The 27,827-nt window shown below is 38.7% G+C and overlaps 1 protein-coding gene across 4 annotated transcripts in view; it reads left to right on the forward strand.

Moving 5' to 3' along the window:
- The first annotated feature begins 448 nt into the window (after positions 1-448).
- Positions 449-27,827, forward strand: part of itga3a (integrin, alpha 3a) — a 60,392-nt gene continuing 33,013 nt past the window's right edge. For all 4 annotated transcript variants that reach the window (XM_067418079.1, XM_067418096.1, XM_067418088.1 and 1 more), the window contains exons 1-15: positions 449-842; positions 17,378-17,505; positions 17,935-18,032; positions 18,144-18,381; positions 18,480-18,575; positions 19,654-19,858; positions 19,956-20,149; positions 20,344-20,432; positions 21,291-21,427; positions 21,610-21,687; positions 23,466-23,533; positions 23,674-23,816; positions 23,992-24,141; positions 24,268-24,365; positions 24,642-24,810. In XM_067418079.1, coding sequence (XP_067274180.1) covers positions 649-842; positions 17,378-17,505; positions 17,935-18,032; positions 18,144-18,381; positions 18,480-18,575; positions 19,654-19,858; positions 19,956-20,149; positions 20,344-20,432; positions 21,291-21,427; positions 21,610-21,687; positions 23,466-23,533; positions 23,674-23,816; positions 23,992-24,141; positions 24,268-24,365; positions 24,642-24,810 — 2,085 coding nt within the window. In that variant the 5' untranslated portion in view covers positions 449-648. The remainder of the gene's footprint in view (positions 843-17,377; positions 17,506-17,934; positions 18,033-18,143; positions 18,382-18,479; positions 18,576-19,653; positions 19,859-19,955; positions 20,150-20,343; positions 20,433-21,290; positions 21,428-21,609; positions 21,688-23,465; positions 23,534-23,673; positions 23,817-23,991; positions 24,142-24,267; positions 24,366-24,641; positions 24,811-27,827) is intronic.

Here is a 27,827-nt window from a genome sequence, read left to right on the forward strand (position 1 = left end):
TAAATAATTTAGGAGATTTTACATGATTTATTGAGGTAGCTTCCATTAAAGAAATCAAGACTTAACACCACTCATAAATGTAATGTGTAGACTAATATTGGTAGGCCTGCCGTTTTTTTAAAGTAGGCTATCTAGGCTAGGCCTAACCTAAATAGCAAAAAAAAAAAAAAAAAAAAACATTTAAAGACTATTGAATAGGCTTTGTTTCTTTTCTGGGTTAGGCTACATAATATGTAGAAAAATACACTGTCAACTTAACTTAAAAGTGAATGTAAAGAAAAACATTTACAACGTCTTTCTAATTTTTCATACACATTAAATACAGGAGATATTTATGGAAAGCGTATTTCAAGGAAAAATTTTGAAAAACAAATTTGAAGACATAATAACAGAATGAACCTGTGAATGTAGTCTAGAACGTGCACGTCCGTCCTCTGTCAAGGTGTTCGCGCGCGCTATGTTTCAGTGCCCTCCGGCCAGGTTTTCACCAACGAGACGACTGGCGCGTACATCCCGGAAGAATGACGAATATGAACAATCAGTTCATAGCGTCTGACAAATCCGCTCCTGTTCAGACCCTGATAGACTCATCTTGCGCCGCTCTGTTTTTGTCTCGCCGAACAAAAACTTTGCAGAGACTGAGAAAACATGAACGCGTTTTACAGGCACGGGCTCAGTAAAAACACGGTCGTCTCGGTTGTCGTGTTGAGCGCCGCTCTTTGCTGTCAAACGTATAACTTGGATGTGAGGTTTCCAGTCGTCAAAGAGGGGAAAACAACTGGCAGTCTGTTTGGACTTTCCGTTGCGCTGCACGAGCAGGTCGTAGGAGAGAAGAGACACCTGTAAGTAGGCTATATTATTTAAATGTAAATTAATTACCTGATTCATGTCAAATGTCAGATCTCCTCACGGACGTGCACCTGTTGAGCGTTTAATCTCTGCAATAACGTTGTTTTATTAAGAAGTTAAATTAATATAGGCCTGTTATTGTCCTGGATCTATTTAGTTATGCACGAATATTACAAATTAAATGTAAACGAAAAATAACTGAATATAGCCTATGTTTTCCATTTTTAAATTAAAGGGATAGTTCAAACTAAAACGAAAAGTCTTTCATCATTTACTCACCCTCAAGTTGTTCCAAACCTATGAATTTCTTTTTTTCTGCTGAACACAAATGGAGATATTTTGAAGAATGTCGGAAACCAAACAATGGGCCCCATTGACCTCCATGGTATTATTCTCCTGCCCCCACAGATCAACAGTTCAAATCTATCTAATTATTCTTAATACAGGTTTAGAACAACTTCAGGGTAAATAAATGATCACAGAATTTCCATTTTTTAGTGAACTATCCCTGTAAAACCATAGTCAAAATATAGATCGTGTAATTGTTGCGCCAACAAAACTTAAGGACAGGATCAGGAACAGTGTACAAACTATTATTTTTCTGTTGTGACATGATGATTGAAAAGCCTGAAAACATCATGTGTGCCATTGTGCGAAATGTTTTAAAATGCCCTCATCCTCTTCTTGCTTCAGTTTTTGTGGCATTGAATTTACTAGATTCACTCAGTTAAATGATTAACCCGAAAGCTCCATTTCACAAGAGGAAATGAGACAGTGATAAGTCCGCCCAATACTGTGACTTGCAGGGGCTGGGCAGGTCATGCATCCACTTGTCTAATGTTTTATAGCCGTTATTGTTGCTACAACAAACTTGGCCTTCTTTGTTCTAAAATTCTTAATTATTTGGTTTTGAGAACACTTATTTTGAGATTTGAGACTGAAATGTAGTAATGAATGTAAGTCCTGATGAATACTGCTGGGTAAAGAGTTAGGAATAATATCTGTGAAATGAGTTTAATAACAGAATAAATAAAGCAAAATAACATGCTGGTTAAAGGGATAGTTTACCCAAAAATGAAAATGTGATGTTTATCTGCTTACCCCCAGGGCATCCAAGATGTAGGTGTGTTTGTTTCTTCAGTAGAACACAAATGAAGATTTTTAACTCCAACCGTTGCACTGTACCTGCATGTCAAGAGGGTGTTTTCTATGACAGCCACTATGAGAGTAAAAACACATACACATACGAATCCATATTTAACCCTGTGGTTTTTCACGATATATTGATGTCTGAAAACACAAAATGTTTACATTATATATATATATATATATATATGTGTGTGTAAATATATATCCATGGTCGTGCTGGGTTTTGACCTTCCGGTGAAAGTAATGGGGATTGGAAATTAGGAATACTTTGAGATTCATCTGATATGAGGTAAAAAAATAACACAAATACTGATCGGCTTCTCGCAGAAACTGATCGTTTCGTGTCTTAAGACATCAATGTGTCGCCATGAGCCACAGGGTTTAATATGGATTTGTATGTGTATGTGTTTTTTACTCTCATAGTGACTGTCATAGAAAATACCACATTGATATGGATTATACGGCAACGGTTGGAATTAAAAATCTTCATTTGTGTTCTACTGAAGAAACAAACAACCTACATCTTGGATGCCCTGGGGTAAGCAGATAAACATCAAACTTTCGTTTTTGGGGGAACTATCCCTTTAAAGCTTTCTGAGTTTTGACCAATTACCCCCTGCTATAGTCAAATATCTCTATAAACCAGCTAATCATTTACAGTAGGGAGTCAGTCAGTTCCTCTGAGACCCATTTGCTGATGACTGAAGCCGTATATTTTGCTTTGTAGTTCACTTCTCTCTAAATGAATGGGAGCTTATGAGTGCTGTGAGACCTGTATTGCCAGCCTCATAAGGCAATAACTAGTACAGAGCCGTCAGTAAGTTAGCATGCAGGAAGACTGAACTCAACAACAATATCATATTATCTGCAGCCTAACACCTATAAATTCATTTTTATAGTGTGACATAAAATCTTTTTTTAAAGATGCTTGGTGCATGGGAGGAGTAGAAAAACACCACCTTTGCAGAAAATGTGTGGTATGCACACAATGCTTCTTTTTCATATCCCCAGGAAATAAGAAATACACTGATTTCACATGTAACTGCATTGACAGGGTGTTTTTTGTTTTATTGTGGATGCATATAAGCCCTTCACAACATACATCCAATTGAAAAAAAATGAAAGAAAGAAACAGCATTTGAGCATTTAACAATAAACGTGACCACGCAGAGCAAAATAACAGTTTGTGGCTCAGGCAAAATACTTTGGCGCTTTCTGGCTTTTATTTGAAACAGAGGTATTGCTAAAGCATTTTAATTGCTGTCAGATATGGTGTTACAGAATATAGATATAACAGAACACCCTGATTTTTCTATTTAGTCGTCAGCATGAAGGAGCCACAAGGATAAACATGTTAAAAACCACAATACATTACAGACTCTTCTATATAAAGCCCTAAAGCAATACACAATGAAACCACACATCTATCCAATCTTTCCAAAACATGTCTCATGTTAAATGGGTGTGTGAGATTTCTGCAAGTACAATGGAGATAACCAGTTGTCTGATTTGATTTTATAAATCACTGTTTAAGTAGGACACACAACGGACATAGAATGAAGTAAAGCAGACTAAATGAATCATAAGACATGTCTCTTCATTGTTAACAGATGTAAGAAACTACCACAACAGAGTAGTGGTGTCTGAACTGGCTCATTTCCCTCCGTGGCCTATAAATGTTTTAGTCTCAAAAGCAGTGTGGTGTAAATGTTTGCTGTTTGTCATATGTAGTGCGACTTAAGTTCAAACAAAGGAAAAACAGATTTGGTGTTTGTTTCTGCCCTTGTCATTGTCTTAGAGGAGCCATCCCAAGCTAATGTGAAGCTGTCTGTGTTGCTAAATACATTTTCTGGTGACTTCCTAATTGCCTGTCATTGAACCTCAAAGGAAGAGTGCTGCATTCGTCTGCTGCCCTGCGTCGTATTTTTGGTGCTGATTTAAAATAGCTAAGAAGGCTCTTAAATTGCTGTGGAAACAGTTGTGTTTTTGAACTAAGTGTTAGGATGTTAATTTGTAGGAGGAGGAGGAGTTTGCTTTCACATATTGAGAAAATACTTCCCTGCCCCCGGTTTATGATTTATGTACGCATAAACTGTTCAGAGGTCCTCCTGATCTTATCTGCTCCGACAAAGGACAATTTGAGAACCGAGATCTAGTCGCGATGATATTAATTGGACGGGCTAGACATTCATCATCTTGTCGAAAACATAAAGGACCGGCTCAGTGACACACAAGGACGTCCTGTGTGTTCTGTCTTCCTGTGGCCTGATCTTTAGTCATTTGTCTCATGCACTCTCATAGACTAATAACCTTTTTTCTTCATGTGGCAGCTTTAGCTAGAGCAGCAGAACTGCATCTTTAACGCTGCTGGTGTGCTGAAAGTTCAGAGCAGTTCTCAGATGCTCATGACCATAGACTGAAAAAACTCATTCAACAACCCATCAAGTCAAGTCACCTTTATTTATATAGCACTTTTTACAATGCAGATTGTTTCAAAACAGCTTGGTAACAGGAAAATAATTAAATAGAATTTGATTTGGCTGTATACAGCCGCTCTGGAGAAAAGAGAAGTTTAAGTTCTCTGTGAAGAAACTCTGTGAAGGATAGATGTGGTCCAGCTATCGGCTAAGCCTGTCAGAAGATACACACGGAAAGTCAGTGTGGGTAATTGGTATAAAATACATCTGCGATCTTTGTTTCATCTGTTGATAATGACTTTATATCTACAGACATTTTATTAGCTTATGCTGATTTAGAGGGCAGGGTTGAGCAATTTATGATTTTATACAGTTTGGGGACAATAAGATTTTATTTAAATACATTTATTCAGTTAGGTCACATTTAGTTGAAAAAGGTGACTGTGCACATGTAAATGCATTAACCTGCTTTCTGTCGGCTTATTGAAGTGCACATGTGTGATAGGTGACAAAAATGCAAACTTCGAGCAGATTTAAAGCATCCAGACATCCAGACATAGCGAGCTAGTGTTTTGCATGAAATAAGGACATATATCACAAACGTAGACTCTTTTAAGACCCAGAAATGTGTAAAGATGTTTTTCTCATCTCATGCAGCAGAAGTAGAAGAGGTTCAGTCAAAACGCTGCATCTGAAACTACATGAGAGATAAGAGACATGAGATATGAGAGCCGTAAATCTCCCGCTGGTATGGTGCACGTTTTATTTAATATCACAACTTATGTCACATATGGAATACTCTGAGTCAGATACGGACATTATTATTTTTGACATCACTACAAGGAAATAACTGGTTTATTAATAAATGATGTAAACGTGGTTTACTTGCGTTGTCAGTTTGCATGTAAATGGGGAAAACTGATTATTTCTGAGTTATCAGCTTACTGGTGTGCATGTAAACGCACCCATTGACTGATTAACCAGGTTATATATCACCATTAGTTTGATCATTACTGGCCACTGTGGCATTTTTGGTACATGCTGTTGAGGAAATAGAATTGTTTCTCTTCATTATCTGACCTAGTTCTTCTATTGTTGTTCTTTCCCATTACTCCAAACTAGACAGAACTTGGTTCATAGTTCATTTTGAGTGTTCTGCTTTTGTGAGGGATTAAGAGATTTGGGCTATATCATGAATTCAGATATGGCAATTAATGAATTGCAAACAGAGGTATATTTAACAGTAATTCTGTCAAGTAAGTCAAGGTTACCTTTATATGCTATATACAATAGAGATTATACAATATATCAATATACACTATATACAATAGTTTCAATTCAGCGTTGATTTTGTTCCGTTGAAGAGATCATCAATTATTAAATTAGTTTAATCTATTAAGCATATGTCATCTTCCAGCTCAGAAGCAGTACCAGATGCAGTACCAGTTTTGGCCACAATCTTACATACACTTCCTTTAACTCATTATTCGTACATTGCAACAAGTACTGGGGATGTAGACATGTAGAGATATTAATAGGCCTATTCATGAAAAAATAATGATCTAAGTATTTTCTACATACTCAGTATTTCCCAGATTTTGTGAAACTGTGGGTGGACCTCTGTCCCTCTAGGGGTGTTCGGGGGCATGCCCCCCCTGGAGGAAAATTTTGTGCATTTTAATGTTAAATTCATTAATTTGGGGCACTTTAAGAGTTCAAAATTCAGAGCTCAAACCCATATTCAATGTGCACATTGAACAAAGAAAAAGTCTCAACTTTTTTGACTTGAAACTCAACTTTAAAGGGACTCTTACACTCCATAATAGTAACAATAATAATAGTTATAATATAAATCCTATGAGAGTAATAGCAATATATTGTAAAACGAATGCACTGGAAATAAATGAGTGAGCTTTTAGTTTGATGTAAACTGCAGTCAAGCATTTATTTTGGTGGAAAATATGTTTTCAAACGCTCATTACAAATCCAGTAAAATGCAGTAATGGACAACTGTGCAGATATGAAATTGCATTTTCATATTTTCAAGAAACATAATTTAGTGAGTTTATAAAACCATTTACATTGTGTAGACACTCACCCCCCCCCCCCACACACACACATAATGGTTCATTATGTGTGTGAAACATACACGCCACTAATTCTGTAGGATCAAGTTGGATTTTTTTAATAAGAGGTTTAATACAGCCAGTTTAAAAGTTTTTGGTACGTATCCTAATGACAATGATGAACTAATAATATTAAGAAGGCGATCTATGACTTCTGGAAGCATCTCTTTCAGTAACTTATTCAGTAAAGGGTCTAGCATATGCACGTTGTTAAATCCTCCTCAGACCTCTTCTGTAGCAAATAATGAGTGGGATTGTTTCTCAGGGGAGTCTATAGCACAATGATATTTATATTTATTTATTGTATTATTTCTTTTTAATTAGAATCTCTTGAAGCATTGAAAATACATTTTGGTCCAAAAATAACAAAAACTACGACTTTATTCGACATTGTCTTCTCTTCCTTGTTTGTGTTCAAACCTCAAATAAAGATTCAAACGGTTGTGAATCAGTGAATCAATCAATGATTCGGAACGTCAGTGTCACGTGATTTCAGCAGTTTGGCATGCGATCTGAATCATTGATCGGTTTACTGATTAACTGTTTTAATTTTCATTTGAGGATTGAACACAAACAAGGAAGAGAAGACAATGCTGAATAAAGTCATAGTTTTTGTTATGTTTGGACCTAAATGTATTTTCGATGCTTCAAGAGATTCTAATTACCTACCTGATGTCACATTTGGACTACGTTGATGATGTTTTTATTCTCTTTCTGTACATGGACATTATAGTGTGCATACACTTAGATACGCTCTCTGACTAAATATAAAATATCTTAAACTGTGTTCTCAAGATGAACAGAGGTCTTACGGGTGGGGAATGATATTAGAGTCATTAATGACATCAATTTCATTTTTGGGTGAACTAACCCTTTAAACTAAAGTTAAAAAAAAGTTTATCTGTTGTTTAATAGACTAAAGAGTGAATTTTCTCTGAAATATGCAAACATTGTCAGAAAAATAAACAACCACGAATACATCATCGCTATTAGAGAGTCCATCTCATCTGGCGGGATCAGAATTATTATCAGAATTATTAATAATAATGTTTGTGTCGGTCTAGATTTATGAAAGAGCGCTGTTTTTGATGTGTTTACACAGAACGTCTCTCACGGCGATAGCCCAAATAATTATTTTTCACAGAGCTGTATTTATTATGATGTTTATATTATATAGCAGATGTTAATATAATTTAAGGAGTTTTAAAACGAGTGGATTTTGTTAAAAGTTACATACTGTGACTAGCCTATGCTGGAGCAAAAATCGGTGAGTGAATGGCTGAACTCGACTTCACTAGATGAGAATAAACAGATATATATATTTACGATAATTAACAATACCTAATTTAGACTAGAAACAAGAAACAAGATAATGGTGATGTTGTTTGGACTTGTCACGTTTCATCATCGCCTGCCTTAGTCACTAATTTGTTGTCATGCACACTCTTGATTGTGAACTTCCTGTGTGATTTCCTATCTGCGTTAAATTGTCTGGCACTTCTTCCATTAACAGCTGTGCTTATCTGGTTCACAGCTATATGTGTCAAATTAACCTGTCTTTGTATAATACATTTAACTCAGCTGAACAGATATCTGTAACAAAACTTGACAATGTGCTAAATTATTGTTAATGTTGTTTTGCGAACATGTGCACGCTCATTCATCAAGACTTACACCATGTATACAAGCGAGTCTTGTGACAAGACTAGAACATGGATTATTATCCCATAAATAATAATCAACACAATTATGAAGTTTAATTTGGGTATTAGAGTTAAAAAATGTATTACGGTGACTATGTTATCAGATGAATAGGATAGGAACTCTTTAAAATCACTGAGTGGTCTAGTCAGCATGTCATACAACACTTTCAGCAAGTAGAGTAGGCTTGTGTCGCTTTTGGGCTGGAAGGTCTGAAGGGGTAAAGACTTGCTGTGCATGTGTAGCATCATGGGTTTTAGGATCAGATATTATTAATTAATTTGAAACATTTAGAATATCAAGCAATGAGACTTGTTACCTTGTGAATGTTTTAGTGTGTGTCAGTTTAGTGACTATAGCAGCTCTGATCCATGCTGTTCCTGTAAAGAATTAAATCTCTGCGATAAATGATAAAGAACTGAATGGTTTTATGAAATGTGAACATATACATTTTAGAAAAAAGTATCTTAGTAAGATTCTTTTTATAAGGTTGTATTTAATTAGTGTTAAAAATACAGTAAAAACAGTAATATCTAAATATTATTACTATTTAAAATAACAGTTTTATATTTTAATATATTTTAAAATGTAATTTATTCTTGTGATGTCTAAGCTGAATTTTCAGCATTGTCACATGATCCTCGGTTACGTATGTAACCCTCGTTCCCTGAAGCAGGGAACGTTCGACGTACGTTAGAACTAGACCGACGAATGGGGATCACTTCTGGAGACCCTATCAGCTTCGAAATTTAGAAAACGGGCCAACGGACATTGGCGTGCATGCTTTGCATAGCGCACCCCGCCCCGCTGCGCGGGTATAAAGCGGAAGCACTCACCACGCACCATTGTTTTTCACTGTCTGACGTCTGACTACAGAGGGTTGCGGAGGACTCGACAGGGTTCGCCATACTGGGAACACGACTGGAGCAATACAAGCGCACATATCCGTTCCCTGGGGAAGGGAGTAGCGCAGCAAGCCAACACTAGAACGGGCATTTCGGAGGTACCGACTCTGAGGAGTGCGTACACAGGAAGCTACCGGTTCTATGGGTGTCGCCCAGCCTGCAAGCTCTACAATATCTGTCAGCGAGGCGCCATGAGCCAGTGCCCAGGAAGAGGCTACACCCTTGGTGGAGTGGGCTCAAATCCCGAGCAGGCAGGGCACGTCTTGGGACATAAGCCAAGACGAAGGCATCCACTATCCAGTGGGCCATCCTGTTCTTGGAGACAGCCTTTCGCTTTTGCTGTCCTCCGTAACAGACGAAGAGCTGCTCTGAGGTCCTAAGCTTTGCGTTCTGTCCCCATACGTCCGAAGGCTCTGATAGGACAGAGAAAAGCCAGGGCTGGGTCTGCCTCCTCCAAAGGCAGCGCTTGCAGGCTCACCACCTTGTCCCAGAAGAATTGAATCTCTTCGCGCCCCTCAGGAACCTGACGATCAGGTCGTGCTTCCCCAAACACTTACCTTCTACTAGTTTGTGATGTGCAGCGATAGCGGCCACATACACCTTGAGGGTGGAGGGAGACAGCCTTCTCTTCAACCCATCTTGTAAGAAGGAAAGCATGGCCCTGACCAAACATCTTCGGGGGTCTTCTCGACGAGAAGAGCACCAGTCGACGAACAGGTTCCACTTCAAAGCATAGAGGTGCCTCGTAGAGGGAGCTCTAGTGGAACCGATGGTGTCTGCCACAGCCTGCAGCAGGCCACCTAGAACCGCTGCGTCCCGTCCTGGGACCACGGGTACCGGAGGGTGCCCCGTCTCTGAGTCAGGAGGTCCTTCCTCAGAGGAATGGGCCAAGGAGGTGCTGTCGCAAGGATCACTAGTTCCTGGAACCATGTCAACGGGGCCTGCTCCTCGTCCTGTCTGACCATGCACAGTGTCTGTGCAAGAAGGCTCGCTGGGGAAGACGCATGTTAGCGTAGGCCCTGGGGCCAGCTGTGTGCCAGCGCCTCCGTGCCGAGGGTCCCCTCGGTCAGGGAGTAAAACTACTGGCAATGGGCCGTGTCCGGGGCGGCAAACAGGTCTACCTGTGCGGTCCTGAAGCGATCCCAAATCAGCTGGACCACCTGGGGATGGAGTCTCCACTCTCCTGGAAGCACTGGCTGCCGTGAGGGCTCGTCGGCCGCACGCTTGAGCCGGTCCGGAATGTGAGTGGCACGAAGTGACCTCAGATACTTCAGACTCCATAACAGGAGATGGCGGGCCAGTTGTGACATGCGACGGGAGCGTAGACCACCCTGTCTGTTGATGTACGCTACAACCGCCGTACTGTCCGTATGGACCAGAACGTGCTTGCCCTGGAGCGGTGTCCTGACCAGGGATGGAAATTATCTTTTTTGTCCACCGGCCACTGTGGCTGGTGGATTTCAAAATCTACCAGCCACTCCATGTTTTTACCAGCCACTTTCTTGTTTTTAACCGACAATGTGTAACTGCATGGGAAAAATTAATACTACAAGCTCTACAATACTTAAGCAGTTTATTTAATCTCAAGTCTCAATGAAATACTGACATTTTCTCTATCTCTCTTATACACACACAAACCATGAACTGATATACATTTCATTAAATGAGTAGGGCTCTGTGCTCTGTGCGCTTTTTTTTTTTACCTGGATGTGGCATTTGGATGATTCGTGATCTTTTATGGCTTCCAGTTTTAGGTTTTTAGTCCCTACAATGAAACTATTAGTTTTGGCATCTTCTGAAGCGTGTTGACAACACACCGAGCAGAACATTGTCAGTAGGGATGCACAGAAATAAAAATTATTGGCCGAAACCGAAACACCAAAATAAATTATGCCAACTATTAGTACCATTGCATTTATGGCTAATGCTGTGACTGTGTAACTTTACTTAAAATCAAGGCATTGTGATTGCATAAATTAATATTTAAGTTTCAAATATTAATCAATTACAAATTATGCAAATATTTATTTAGCACATTGCAACAATCCACAGTATAAAATACAATTCAAACTAAAATGTTTAACTTGATCACTCATGTGTACATTTAATAATAGCTAATGTACAGGCCTAATGGCTTGCAGAAAGGTACAGAAATTAAATAAAGTAATCAAATGTAAAATAACTGCATATTTTAACTGTTTAAATTCAAGATTAATCCTTATTAAACTTTTTATATTAAAAAGCTTTATTAAACAAAAGCTATTCAAGAGCAGTGAGTGATTTCCTTTTGTTTGACATTAAACAGACAGCAGTAAAGGCTACTGCCCCTTTAAGACCTAGTGCAGGGATATGCTCTTCTTTCTCGACTGTATAACGTTCTCTTGAGGCATATTCAGACTATGTCTGCTTGGATACTAATCAAGATGGACATGTTGACATACTTTTTGTGTGAGTTTGTCCATTTAAGCGCAAGACTTACTTGAAAGAGAACTCAATATTTGCGCGCTGTGAGACGAGTGCGCGTTCTCGGATGATGCGCAGTGACGGATCTTCTTTCAGCGCGCGCGAGTTCGTATTCGCGTCTTCTGGTACTACGTCCGGGTAATGACGGCGAAAACGACTGGTCATATTCGGACATACGGCCGCACTCGCATGCATTGAACAAAGTTTACAAAGAGGGGAAACAGTATGCTATTTTTATTTACCCGCCACGGTGGCCGGTAGGTTAAGCGAGTTTACCCACCACAACTCAAAATCACCCGCATTTGGCTGGTGGCGGGTGCTAATTTCCATCCCTGGTCCTGACGCGGCTCAGGGTAAGACGAACTGCTGACAACTCTAGGCAGTAGATGCGCCATTGCAGTTGAGGCCCCGTCCGCAGACTCGCAACCGCAAGCCCGTTGTACGTGGCACCCCAGCCGATGGATGAGGTATCTGTGGAGACAATTCCGATACCTGGAACCCTGTTCTAGGGGCAACCCCCGCCTGTAGAACCACAGGGTCCGCCCATGGGCTGAAGGTTTAGCGGCATCTCGGTGTAACTAAGACACGGAGGGCTCCGCTGTGCCACGCCCACCTCGGGACTCAGCCGTGCAGCCAGCATTGAAACAGTCTCATATGAAGCACCCTGAGCGGCGCGCCTGACGCTCCAGGTGCCATATGCACCAGGAGCCTCTGAAATAGTTTCAGTGGGACCGCCGTCCTGCATTTGAACGAATTCAAGCAGTTCAACACCGACTGGACGCACTCTTCGGTGAGGTGCGCTGTCAGGGCGACCAGATCCAGCTCCATACCGGGAAAAGGAAACCTCTGCGTCGGGCAGGGTTTGCTCTTCTCCCAGTTGACCTGAAGCCCCCACTGGCTGAGGTGCTCGAGCACCAAAAGCCCGAAGGGTGGGACCTCGTACCAATATGCTTGTTCCCCGAACACAGAGCGTGGAAATGGTCTGTGTTGCGGAAGAACAGAGACATGCAAATACGCGTCCTTCTGGTCGATCGCTGCAGGCCAACCTGGGGTCTGCGTGCGCGTGGCAACACCTACCTGCTTCTGCTGAGGGGGCGCGGAACAGAGGGGAGGCCGAGTGGGGGCGTCCCACGCACCCCTGCTGGCGCTTGAAGAGGCGCCTGAGGGCGGCAAGGCATGGAAGCGTCGCACACTGCCAGGCGCGCTCTCTAGGCACCCAGAGGTTCTGGAAACTGCTCTTTCTGTGGCCGTGGCCAGTGGCGGGACAGATGTTATAGTCACAGGAAAGTGCTGCTGCCACTTCCTGTCGAGCAGGATCCCCCATCTCTGGGTGGCCCATCTCAGGGTCTCTTACAACGGCGCTTTCCACCTGGCTTGGCAGCGGCCTGAGTGGGCTGGACTTGCTCAGTTTGCTGTGAAAACAGCAGCTCTCTCAGCAGCAGTGAGAGTGCGGTCGCGCTGTCTTGTACCGTCTGGCCAACACGAGCGAATTCCCCCGGCACACGCTTTCTCTCTCTCTCTCTCTCTTGCTAGATAGCAGGCAGTCAGATACTTCATCAACGCGTTCGGCTCCGTAGTGAATGACAATGGTGCATGGTGAGCGCTTCCGCTTTATACCCGCGTGGCGGGGTGTGCTATGCAAAGCACGCACGCCAATGTCCGTTGGCCCGTTTTCTAAATCTCGAAGCTGATAGGGTCTCCAGAAGTGATCCCCATTCGTCAGTCTAGTTCTGACGTACGTCGAACGTGACCGACTAAAAGGGAACATTTCTTATTAATACCAATGTTAATACCATGTTTGGTGCTTAATATTTTTGTGGAACCTGGGGACTTTTTCCAGTATTCTTTTTTTTTTAAAGAACAGCAATTATTTGAATATATGAGATATATTTTGTAACATTGTAATAGTCTTTGCTTTTGATCACTTTTTGTACTGAGCTCTCTAGAACTGTAATTTACCATACTACTTTGTGCAGGCTATTGTTGGTTGCTTTCACATTCATTCATCGTGATACATGAGAGATAAGGAACATGCATTTCACATGCCTGAACTTGAATGTGTACAACACAGCCAGAAAGTTTTTTCTTTCCTAATTAAGTTCTTTGTTCATGGTCAGGCAGTCTCAAACACTGAGTGTGGCCACTGAGCAAGGGACTATTTACTGAAAGGTCAGGCCTTTAAAACGTGTCCTTTTATGCACCATATTTAAAGGCACACACATCAAACAAAGGAACAACACATGAACTCTGGCCCTGAAATTCATTCATTGAAACCGCTGAAGTAGACACACCTACTTCTGCAGGTTACAGGAATTTGTGATCCCTGTGATCTCCCTGTGAGCTGTTTTAGCCATTCTATTAATATGTTCTAGCTTCTAAACTACTAAAGGAAAATGGAATGTCGAATGGTCAGATTCACCTGACCAAGAAATTAAAGTGTAGTCTCTGTGTTATTTACAGTTCAAAAGTAATGAATGATGTTTCCATCTGACAGAAAAGCAAAGTGTTTCACAGGAAGACTTAATGCTGTGGAATAGATTAAATGAATATATTCAGGTTGAGTCATATCCTCTCAAACTGAGCAGCTTTGATAAAATAAAGCACCAGTGAATGCATAAAATGAAGAACCTGTGAACTCCCCATCCAGCTTATGGTTTAAAAACTTGCCTCTGAGGTATGTGTTGCTCACCAGCAGACCTGTAGATAATTGCAATGGTAAAATCCATGTCATGTGACTGGTATCTGTTTAAGGACAAACGGTCTGCACTGCACTGGTGATTCACTGAACAAACTGCAGGAAACCTCTGTGCAGTTGTTCGGTGTTATAAATCAGACATTTATTGCACATTGGAGTAAAATAATTGGTAACACTTTATTATAAGTAATCCATATAACTCAGTACTTATCTGAGTAAGTATGTAACTACATCACTTTAAAAAATTGTAACCAAAATCTGGCACTTGCGGAATTGACCAGTAAATATTTCTGTTCAAAGGCATCCAATGATGGATTTCTAGCCTGTGTTAAAAAAGGTGATGAAAGTGATCGTTCATCTGAATAGTTGACCATCATTTGCTTGCCCTCACGTTGTTTCAAACATGCATGACTTCCTGTCGTCTGCAAAACACAAAAGATGATACCATTCTAGATGATATATTTAGAATGTTGGTCACAGTAAAAAAAAATTGATGTCTCCAATTGAAAATTTTCTAGTGACTGATCAGATCTAAATTTTTCAGTTGGCCAAATTGAATTTCTGTGAATTAAATTGCATCAATTCACAGAAATTCAATTTGGCCAACTGAAAAATTTAGATGTGATCAGTCACTAGAAAATTTTCAATTAGAGACCGGAATTATTATTTTTTTACAGCGTAACCAAACAGTTTTGGTTACGTTGAACCCATTTTATGGATAAAAAAAGCATTTCTCAATATCTTTATATTTATCGTTATATTCCACAGAAGAAACAAAGCTATTAAGGTTTGAAGGGACATGATGGTAAGCAAATGATGGCAAGATTCAAATGTTTGGGTGAACTATACTGTTAACATTTCCCCTTCTGCAGTCCATTTAGTTAGTTAGTCCTTAACATTAAACACCTTTGCTTTTTTTTTTTTACACTAAAACCTATTATAATTTGGTTTTTAAATTACTATTTTTCGGAACTCCTTCTGCCGTTTAGAATGAAACCGACCGTTTTGTTGCATCCACACCTTTAAGACTTAAAGTAAACACCCTTTTTTGAAGATGAGCAACAGCACTCATAAAAGCTCCTGCTGTGGTGAACATGACATTCTTTCTTGCTCATTCACCTTTTCTTGACTTTCTCATTTCCTGTCTTGTCCTTGCTGAAAGCAGATTTAGAGTCACATGACAGGAATGAGACGTAGACACAAACCGATTGTGGTTGGTAGAGATGGTTTGTGGGGGTCCAAATGAAATTAGGCCCATAGGGAGAGGGAGGGATGTCTTTCACTTCACCTTCTTTATTTTGTTGCCTCTCCTTGTCTTCCTCCTCTCTTTCCCTCCCTTTTGACTTTGACCTCAGTCTGTGTCCTCATCAAAGTCTACCTCACCACAATGTGTGATGCATATGAACAAGTACAGAGAATGAGAAGAAATTTCCTGAAGAAAGAACCACTGAAAGGACTGTTGTCAAAATGAGCACAAAGGAAACCTCAGACTGTGCATTTGTTGTTCACTTGTAGCGTATTTCAGTAATATGTTCACTTAGCATTTGCATACACGACAGGACAAGGACTATGATTTTAAAGGGATAGTTCACCCAATTTGTAAATTAGTACCCACCCTTATGTTATTTCAAACCTGTATGACTTAATTTTTTTTCTGCAGAACAAAAAAATATTTTGTCCATATAATAAAAGTCAATGGGGTCCAGTGTTGCTTTGGAGTTTGGACCCCACTGTCTTTCATTAAATGAACAAAACAGTTTTTCAAAATATCTTGTTTTGTATTTAGCAGAAGAAAGAAAGTCATACAGGCTTTGAGGGTGAGTAAATGATGTCAGAATTTGAATGACTTTGAGTGAATTAGGGCTTTAAGTAAGTCTACATAAGACTGATATTTAATTAAGTGTGTAGAATTCTTTAGAATTAGTAGTCTCACTCTGCACAATACGGTAGCATACAGGAAGAAAATAAATACACTGTCAAACTTCATGTTATTTATAACCCAAGTTCTGAAATCCATGATGATTAGATTGTCACACATAATACATTTCTGTTAAAACTCACCAAACATTCATTTTTAAAGTTGAAATGGCCGCATTGCCCACTAAAGCCCATTCATAATCCCGTTAGACACGAGCCATGATCTGATGAGATCTCATCCCTCACAGAGTGGAATTTTTATGAGGCCTCAGGCTACAAGGTGGATAAAATAACAACTAGGATGTGTGTCTCCGAAAATCATGAAACATTAATGAATCGAGCTCGAAGGCTGCACTGCTTCAGTCATTATTATGTTTGTCGTGCTCTCACAAATATTGAAATAAAATTCATTGATTTTGTGATTATAGTTTTATGAAATGCCTCTTTAATTCTGCTCACTTTCCTAAAGGGCTCTGGAGGATTACATCTGTCCCTTGATGGCAGATGTGGGCATCTTAGGCCTGACTCTAATCTGTCTATATTTAATAACCAAAAACAAAATGGTTAGTCGTCCATAGGGGGAGTTTAAATAAGTGATTTTTCCCTGCAAGGAATGAAGATGTGTCATTACCTATGAAAATGCAAGAAAGAGAAGGAGAGACACATATTCGTCTGAGTATTACACCCATTCTCCATATGTGTCTGAAATTGAACATTTGAGTAAAATGTGATCCCCACCTCCTGTGGTTTTTAGATGCTATATGTTAATCGGACACTTTTAACAGCAGGTTTCTGAAAATACTGTAGCTTTTACAGTGGCATTTTTCTGTCCATAGTTTCACTGCGTCCTGGAAGTAATGGGTTCTGACAAGTCCCTCAAGTCAAAATCAGTTCACGTAGCCTGACAAGCCCAGACAGATAAGGGTTAGACATTCTGAATCTGAAGTTTATCTGCAGTGAATTTCTTTTGGAGGAAATACAAGCAATACATGGAAGATGGCTAAATGTGGATTTTTGCCTTATCCTTGAAAGTGTTGTGTGGAAAAAGTTATGTTTTTTTGTCTCTTAACAACCATTGCTGTGGTACTGCAGCAACTGGCATAATACCCTGCCTTGAGACAGACTTGAGCTCAATCAGGTTTATACATGTTTTAGACTTCTTGTAGGAGCGCCGAAGGAGAAAGCAGAGTCTGGACTGTCAGCCAATGAGACTGGAGATATGTATGCCTGTCAAATCACTGCAGACCCCAAAGACTGCAAAAGACTGAATCTGCTCAACTCAAGTAATTTTCCTGCCATTTATACAACCCCTTACATTTGCTTGTGCTGCACTTTATCCCCACTTAGAGTATTTATAAATACTTTTATTATTATTGTTGTTATTTTACAATTTTTAATAAAATTTTCTTGCATTCATAAGACATAATTTCCCCCATTTTATTTATTTGTAAAAATACTAAAATAGTAATAATAATCATATACCGGTAATAATATATAATAATAAAGTAGTAATAACGTGTAAATTAATAATGATATTTGAAAATATAAATTAATAAATAATAATATTTACTTTTAATAAAACATATTGTCATTATTATTTTTTTAATTATTGTTTATTATTACGTGTAGACTGTTTCAAAGTGTGACTGCAATCATGTCTCTGTGCAACTACAGAAAAAAACATATCTGAATATTTGCTTTGTGTTATGCAGATCCTGAAGACATACCAGACCCTAAAAATTATGAAATAGATGGGATGTGGCTTGGTGTGTCGATAGCCAGTCAGAGTCAACCAGGGGGCCGTGTGCTGGTGAGTTTCATAATAATGACCCCTATTACTTATAATGTTGTCTCTGGTCTACAAAAAGTCCATCCATTGCTCTTTCCAACTTAACATAATATTCATCACTCTATTTAATAGGCCTGTGGCCATCGTTATATTCGGAACTTTTCAACCAACTTCCGCATGATTGGGAAGTGCTTTATTCGTGGAAATGATTTAGAGCATAACAAAACAGACTCTCAGTGGCAGTCATACGATGAGGTGTGTGACCCCAGAGACGATCAGAACGGTGAAGGCATGTGTCTTGTTGGAATGTCTGCTGCCGTCACTCAGACGGAGATCTTCCTCGGTGCACCTGGATGCTTCAACTGGCAAGGTAAGGGGAATTTGTCACCTGTAAACAAACATTTTTCTTTCTAAATGCAAGAATGACCTTTCTTAAATTCCCTTCTAATAATTTTCCATCGTACACAGGAAATACATTTTCACAGTGGCATAACCCTAATGATGAGTTTGATAAAGTGAAGAGGAAGATTGAAGACAGTACAAAAAAAGGGAATATTTACATTGGTAAGGCAGTGCCATAACCATGCTTTCTGTTTTTTGTTTTTTTTTCCTGCCATCTACTTAAACAAGAAGAAAGAAATCATAAAATTTTATATATTTTATTTGCTTTTTACTTTTATTGTTTTAATACTGATGATTTTGACATACAGCTCATGAAAACCCAAAATTCCTATCTCAAAAAAATAGCATATCATGAAAAGCTTCTCTAAATGAGCTCTTAACCTAATCATCTGAATCAACTAATTAACTCTAAACACCAGCAAAAGATTCCTGAGGCTTTTAAAACTCCTAGCCTGGTTCATTACTCAAAACTGCAATCATGGGTAAGACTGCCGACCTGACTGCTGTCCAGAAGGCCATCATTAGCCGCGTTTCCATTACCCTTCAAATTGCGCAAATTGAAATTGCGAATTGAAAATACGCCCAATGGAAACGTGGCAATTTCGCAAAAACTCCCATATATCGCAAAAAAGTTTTTACGCTCTCATGAGGTGGTTTTTCAGGCAATTCTAAAAAGGACATTTTCACAAAACTGCAATGGAAACGTTTTTTTCGCATTTACATGTCACCTGAAGCAGTCATTTCTGCAAAAGGATTCTCGACCGAGTATTGAGTGCATAACTGAACATAATTATTTGAAGGTTGACTTTTTTTGTATTAAAAACACTTTTCTTTTATTGGTCGGATGAAATGTGCTAATTTTTTGAGAGAGGAATTTTGGGTTTTCATGAGCTGTATGCCAAAATCATCAGTATTAAAACAATAAAAGACCTGAAATATTTCAGTTGGTGTGCAATGAATCTAACATATATGAAAATGTAATTTTGATCATTACATTATGGAAAATAATGAACTTTATCACAATATGCTAATTTTTTGAGAAGGACCTGTAATATACAGTATAAATGTGTGTGCATGCATTCTGATCCTTCACTGATATTTATCCTAATTACTTAATGAATTCATGTTATGCCTTAATACTGAACCATAATATACATACACTTTCTTTTATCAGTGTATTTTCTACAACAATGTAAATATGTAGACATAGCACCTTTATTGTTGACTGATTTCTCTGCAGGTTACTCTATAGCTGTGGATCGAGATGTACTAAGCCAAGTCAAAGACACAGTGGTAATAGGAGCTCCAAGAGATGAAGCCAGAGGATCGGTGATGATGGCTGAAGTTTTAAATAAGGCTGTCAGTGTTAAAATAACTGTCATGGGGGAACAAGTAGGATCCTATTTTGGCAACAGCATTGCTGTTGTGGACCTTAACAATGATGGGTAAAGACAATTCTTGGGTTTTTGTTCCCTTTTAACTAGAGGTCATTAATGAAACAGAATATCATGATATAGAGCTGTTTTCATATTCTCCATCTAGTTGGAAGGATCTGATTGTTGGAGCCCCTTTCTATTTTGACCGGAAAGAAGGCAAAGGCGGGGCGGTGTATGTCTATATGAACAAGAACGGGTATTTTCCTAAGAATGTTGACATGGTCCTCACTGGGCCTAAGAACTCAGCTTTTGGCATGGCTGTTGTTGCTATTGGTGATGTGAACCAGGACGGCTTTCAAGGTAGGATTTGTACAAGTAACATGTATGTACATTTATTTATTGCTAATATGCTGGTTATTTGCAATAATTCACCTTTATTTTGTGTGTGTGCAGCGGTCAGTCAGATAGCAGTCGAGGAGATTTTACTTTGCTGCCTTCTTGTGGCATTACTAAGAAGTATTTTGAGAATTTCTCACTCCTCCTTTCTTTCACAGATTTTGCTGTTGGTGCTCCATATCATAATACAGGCAGAGTATATATATGGATGGGCAGCAAAATTGGTATTTCCCAAACGCCAAGTCAGGTAAAGTATTTTCATTCTTAAGAGTTTATAATTATTAAATATTGTATTATATTTTAAAAGAATTATACTAGCATGTTTATAGAGTAAATTTGTAGTTCAGTTTGTAGCATAAAAATCTAAAAGAGAATTAGCATGTTAGAGCCATGAGATTTTGTGAAGGTTTTGAAATAAAATGATGAATAAATTAATGTTTCACATTACTTGATAAGACTTTTATTTTTATTCAAATAGTCATAGCTCAAACGTTATGTACTGTAAGGACTGCAACAGTTGGATTCCTCACATTCATCATTTACAGATGTATAAAAGTAACATTTTAGGTTAACTGAACATTTATAATGTTGAATGTTCAAAAGTTTGGGGTTGGTAAGATTTAAACAAATATTTTGAAAATAAATCTCTTATGATTGCCATGGTTACATTTCTAAAAATAAAAACTGTAAAAGTGGTAATAATGTGAAATTTTTTGTTTTATTAGAATGTATTTTAAATGTAATTTATTCCTGTGGTCAAAGCTGAATTTTCAACACCAGTCTTCAGCGTCACATAATCCTCCAAAATTAATCTGATTTGAAGATCTGATACTCATAAACATGTATTATTATTATCAATGTTGAAAACAGCTTACTATTTTAATATTTTTGTGGAAACTGTGATACAATGTTTATTTTCAAGATTCTTTGCTGTGTTCACAAGAACATTTGAAACAGTAATCTTTTGTAACCGTAACTATCTATTTTGATTATAGTTGATTATTTACATTATATATCCAACCTGCTTTCAAACTGGACATACTTTAGACAGGACAGGAAAGTGTATTGCAAATGTCAAATTTTTGCTCCAACATTAATTCCTCAGGTCATTGAAGGAAAAGATGTCCAAGGTGCTGGATTTCAGACATTTGGCTATTCTATCAGTCGTGGCATGGATGTGGACAAAAACAGTTACCCAGACATAGTGGTCGGATCGTTAGATGATCGTGTGGTCTTGCTTAGGTGACTTGATAGTGTAACTGTATTTTTTCTATTTTACCTATTTAAACTTTAATGGTTGCTTGGCATCAAGTTAAAAGATAAAGACCAAAATTGTAAGTTATAGTATTTTGATTAGCATAGTGATTTTCTTCAGGCTTGGGGTCATTACCTCACTGTGTTTTGTCAATCTTCCACCTACTTAGGGCACGCCCTGTGATTCACCTAAAGAATACTTTTACTGTGACACCAGCAGTTATCAACCCTCAGACCTGTGATGCCTGGTAATAAATCACTAAACATCTTACTACAACTTTCAAATGTTTCGTTCTCTTGGGAATGAAGGCAGCTATGAAGGTAAAATGATCCCATAAAGGATCACACATGCAGGGTAAGATTTGTGAAAGTACTATATAATATTGCAAGCATAACATGTGCAAGAGAAGCTTTGTAAATGTGTAAATTGCATTTCAAGTGATTTTTTTTTCTCTGTTTTTCTGTTATTCGAAGATAAAGATGTATTGTTTTGCAGTTCCTGGCTGTTGTTTTCACTTGCAAATTGATGTTCAAAGACTTGCAATGCTTTTGGCAGTTTTTGGTGAAGGAAAAACAAAAAAAAACGTGCAAAAAAAGCATGATAAAATAAATATGATATATATTCTTCTGACTTCCATTTTGTGGTAGCATGAAGCTGCAGTTTCACAATACACACATTTCACTTGCAAATAACACAAAAATGCAGCAGGTGATTTAAGGTCAAGGTCAAGTTTATTTATATAACTCCTTAAAATAACATAAATGCTGACAAAAGTGCTTTAATAAAGTTAAATACTAAAAAAATGTATATCAAAAGAAACATCAGGACATATCACAATTAATACAAAACACCACCATGCAAATAAAACCTAATTAAAACCTAAAAGTGTTATCAGATTAAGCGTAAGCCAGAGTAATTTTTATTTTATTTTAAGAGAGGATGTAAATGTGGATTGTGGATAGTGTAGGGGATGATCTAATGGGAAAAGGTAAGGAATTTCAGAGCTTTGGACCAAGAACTGAAAAAGCCCTGTGTAATAAAGATTGTAGATGGGAAGGAACGATGCGGGAACCGGCGAACATTTAACAACTTTAATCAAATAAATAAACAAAACGAAAGTAACGCAGGCACCCCTCACGGACGACTGCCCACACACACATAATAAAACATAAATAAAACTCAACGTAAAGTCCAGGCCTGCTTCCCTCTCGTCCTTCACTTGGATTTTAAGTGTAATTTTGGAACAGTCAGTAACAGCTGGATGGAGGATCTGAGCGTTTTCTCTGGAGAGTAGGAATGGACCTGAAATATAGATGGGGCAAGAAGTGCTTTGAATACAAATACTAAAACTTTAAAATCAACTCTAAATTGAACAGGTATCCAGTGAAGTGACCATGGAAGTGACGCTTACACCAGTGTGATATGCCCTCTCTTTTTTGCCCATGTCAAAAAACGAGCTGCGGCAATCTGTGCCAGTTGTAGACACGAGAGAGGACAGATTAATTCCGGCATACAGAGCATTATGATAGTCCAGCCTAGTTTTTTACACCTTTACAAAGCTTTCCTTGCGCATGAAAATTTAATGTATGCTTGCAAACTTATGTCCACTTTCACAAATCTTACCCTGCGCATGTGATTCTTTATTGCATCATTTTACCTTCATAGGTAGCAGCCCACTACAAAAGACTACAGTGTCACAAAATAATAATTTATAATGATCAAATATTTCCCAAAACATAAAACACTGGATCAGATTAAAACACAGATGTTATATAGGATCAATTATTATTACTGACTGTTTATGGACTAATTTAAACACATCTGACTGCCCATTGTATTAATATCGTATACATAATGAGAGTAGTTCTAAATGGTATGCTGTAATCTGTATTTTTCAAATTTAATCACATCTGCAATCTTAATACTGATTATATATTTGATGAATTGTACTGCTCTAGAAACAACTGTTGTTTTAATGTCTATGTGACAAAATCAGTTAATTCTGTTTGTATTTTCCTTATACAGTATTGAAGCAAAGGTCTGTTTCTCCTACACATTCAGCACTGGCATTGCCAATTCCCAGAAGAGTATTAGTAAGTCCCAAATCTCAGTTCATTATCCTAAATAGAAATGCAAACCCTCTATATGTTATTGTCATGTGAAATGGATGCTCAATGTGCTGTTCAATTCCGACATGAAGTAGCTGTATGAAAGATCTGTTGTTTTTTCTCAGCTTTTCAGTATACGGTGGAGGCCGATCAGCAATCGTCTCGGAGCACTCGTGTTCGTTTCCTTGACAACAATGAGGGCAAATACACTGGCAAAAAGTCCGTTAATCCGTCTGGAGATTGTCAGTCTCTGAAACTCGAGCTGGTGGTATGACTCAAGGCCATCCTTTGAATTGCAATTTTATTCTTTGAGATGGAAAGCATCTAACATATGCATTGAGTGGGCCAGCCTGTTAATTTTTGGGTTGATTCATTAAGCCTGTGGTCGAATTCGGCTGAGTGTCAGAGATTTGATATATTGTCTCTGCCTTTAACTCTCACAGTCCAAGACGATTCAAGACAAAGTGGCTCCGATAGTTTTCTCGCTGAGCCTGTCTTTGGTAGAGCCTCTTCCCTCAGGCGGGCAGACATTGGAGGACCTCAGTGCTTTTCCTGTGATCAGTCAGAAAGAAGCTCTGACTGCCAGAGCTGAGGTACATTTGACAGCATACTTTGCCTCGCTCAAACAGAAATGATTTTTTATCGGAAACGCAATGTATGCCCTCCACCACCTGCTTACATTCTCACTTATAATCCACCAATGTCATATTTTTCTTTAGATCCACATACAAAAAGAATGTGGAGTAGATAACAAATGTGAGAGCAACCTTCAGATGACAGCAGCATTCACAGATGAGCAGAACACACCGTTCCATACGTAAGCTCGGTTTCATGCTTCATGTGAAAGGAGAAATAGATGACTAAATAGAGATGAATTTCTGAATATCTGAATATCTGAATAACTGAATATCTCCCATGATGCTACAAAGAAAGAATCTAACCAATTTGATCCTTACTTCCTTTAAAGGATGACCCAGTTTTGCTCATAAACACTTGTGATCCACTTACCTGAGCCGTAAATGGAATGGAAGTTGTCATGACATCATATAGAGGTGATGTGAAATGCTTCTAACCTGTCGGTGTGTTTCTACAGGCAGAACGGCCACCAGATTTTCCACTACAGTACCGACATGAAAAAGCTGAAGTTGGTGGTGAACGTGTCCAACGTTGAATCACAGGACAGGAAAGCAGAAGACGCTTACAGGGCTCTTCTAAATGTCACCCTTCCCTCCTCACTCAGCTTCTCCAGCCTGAATCCCAAGGTAAGTTCATTAGATGTCAGAAATGTCAGAAATTACACCTCAGTTTTGTCATATAACAATCTACGTCAGAGATCACCAGTTAGCAGACCACAGTCCAGATCCAGAGCCGGGAGTGGTTTCATCTAGAACATTTTCTCATGAATTAATGAAATTGTAAACAAACATATGCAGCAGTCAGATAGCACTGAAAGCGAGTATTACACAGCAAACTAGAACGCTTCATATTTTGTTTCTGTCTGTAGGCAATAGTTTCAGCAATAATATAGCTTCTTAAAAAACAGTCAAAGCAGCAGCAGTAGGATTTATTTACAATTATTTATTTTTACAAAATACTGCTGCAGTTTGGACATTTAAATTAAGTGTTCTGTGTGTTCACATTGATTATTTAATTTCATAGCTGTACAAGCCATATTGTAGCCTGACGTCATCCTACTCAATTCTTGTCAGAGTCTGATACAGTTCCATTGGGATGTGATTATTGGGGCTTGTTTCAACCGAACCAGTACCAGGACCTGCAGAATATAATTCAAATGTCACGCGTTAAATTCCCCAACACATCTAATACTTATACAAATGTTGATCACATTTGGAATAAAATAAATAAATTATAAGCTATTGCAGCCATGGCCAAACTTTAAGAAATGATTCATTAATTGCTCAGCTGGGTCTTCAGACTATGCAGTCTGTTAGAATCGGAATCCGAGTCGTTATTTCTTTTTTCACTTCACATTTTATCTCATCTGTTCCCTGGAAAGATTAGTAACATTACACCTCTCCTGTCTTTGGGTTTGAGTTGTTAATTCCATCATCTGTGTCTGATCTGGGCTGTGGCAGCCCCATATGCAATATGTGCACTCCCGAAAGCAGAATTGATTAGTGCACATCTCGAGTTTTCGGGAGTCATTCGTTCTCTGCCCTATCGGCTGAGTGCAGAAGATCATGTACAGAACCGATGGCCATTCACGGTCAACACAAAATTACCATATCGCTCTCTGAGACAACTTGTTGGTCCTGGGTCATATTTAAGATTATTTCAAAAAGAACGACACAACAGATCTCAATTGCACCCACTCTGGAAGAAGTAGAAGAAGATGAGTGTAAACGAAATTTTTTTCGATGTTGTAAAAAATAATTTAGTATTTACTAACACAATCATAATTTTGGAGAGAAATAGTAAAGGTGAATACATATACGATCAAGTTCTCCGTTTAGGATTAGAACGAACCCAAGCGCTCTTTGGTGAAGTGGATAATTACGTTGCGTTATCTGTCAATCATCATCGTAAAAAGCCCACCCTGACAATTTTGAGTGGTCCGAACAGTTTCTGTTTGGGCATAATTACTTCTCAACAGATCAAGTCCAGACCGGATTGCCCAACCTCAAATGTTGTGGGCGGGGCTAAATTCAACTGGCATCCAGGCTAGCCATATTGGCAACTTTTTGTCAAAATTAGTTACAAATGCCCAGTAACTGGTTGCATAAAGCACCTTATGTATCATTTTCCCTCAAGATTGCCCTTATGCCGGAGACACTGCAAGCGTGGCGTGAGCGTGGCGTTTCTGTTGCGTGTCAGCCGTGGGGCGGCTGCCTGGCGTTTGCACACCGGAAGCGTGTCTGACGTGGCGCTGCTGCTGTTATTGATGTACAGGGAAGTCCTATACTTCATGTTAAATATAAATATATTGTCTATTGATACAGCAAAGACAACGTCGGCAGTAGCCTATTGAATATACATATCTATGGTATTGACGGCAAAATAGGCTACAGAATATTTTGTTCTGTATTGACAGGTTTAATATTTCAAAATCGATAATTATGTTGTTTTTTATTATTACAATTAGGCCTATATCTGCATTTATGTTAACCTACAGACTTTCAAACATAAAAATGTCATTTATTAATATCTATTCGTGTTAAAATTACATATAAACATATTTTCCTATTCTATTTTGCCTGGAAACGCTTCCACCACACACGTTTTCCGTGAGCCGTGTGTGTCACGCAGGCAGTGTGCAAGCTCTAACCGGTTAACATGGGAGCCGAAATAAAAACGGACACGCCACGCAGCAGAGACGCTCACGGCATGCTTGCGGTGTGTCCCTGGCCTTAGGGTTCCCTTAAACTTTAGGGTGTTGCAGCAAATAACCATTAAGTGTTACATAAGGGTCTATTTTTCACTTAAAGGTGCCCTAGAATGAAAAATTGAATTAACCTTGCCATGGTGAAATAATAAGAGTTCAGTTTATCGACATCACATAGTGTGAGTCTCAAACACCATTGCCTCCTACTTTTTAGGTAAATCTTGTGCATGAAAAACACCACGGAAAAATAAGTGATTTTCAACTTAAACCCAACCGTGACACAATCGTTGGGGATCATTAATATGCACGCCCCCAACATTTGCATATGTCTGAACATGTTCATTGTCAGGTGGAACTGACGGAGCCGAATCATCAGAACTGCAGCAGGGCTCGACATTAACGCTTGTCCGGGACAAGTGGATTTTTTAAAGGGACAAGTGAAATAAGTTAAAAATCACCATGTAAGTTAAAAACGATAGTCATTTGACAAGGCTATTCAAAAATATATATATATTTATATTTTTGAGAACTGAAGTATAGTTTTTGCAAACTTGTATTTCAGAGTACATCACAGTCACTGTGTAGCCTACATTTTGACTAACGTTATATAAACATGCAATATCGTTGACGAAAAAAGACGAGTCTAAAATGTGGTTTAAAAAATAAAAACCACTGGTTTTGGTTTTGTCGGTTGGAAAGAAGAGTATTCGTGCTTGCAGTTGCCAGATTTCAGTCATTTAAATCCCCCAATCAGAGCTTTTCTGTGAAAAGAACACATATACTAGCCGGTGTTTTACCTAAACATGTACTATCTGGCAACCATATCCACGCGAGCGCTCTCTCGTGTGCGCGGATGATCTGAAAACACCAATAAACAAGTAGGCTGCATTTTAGCAATCTCCATTTGAGATGTTCTGCTTAAAGTGTCATTCAGTC

This window comes from Pseudorasbora parva, chromosome 2 (assembly GCF_024679245.1).
Source record: "Pseudorasbora parva isolate DD20220531a chromosome 2, ASM2467924v1, whole genome shotgun sequence".
NCBI classification, from domain to species: domain Eukaryota; kingdom Metazoa; phylum Chordata; class Actinopteri; order Cypriniformes; family Gobionidae; genus Pseudorasbora; species Pseudorasbora parva.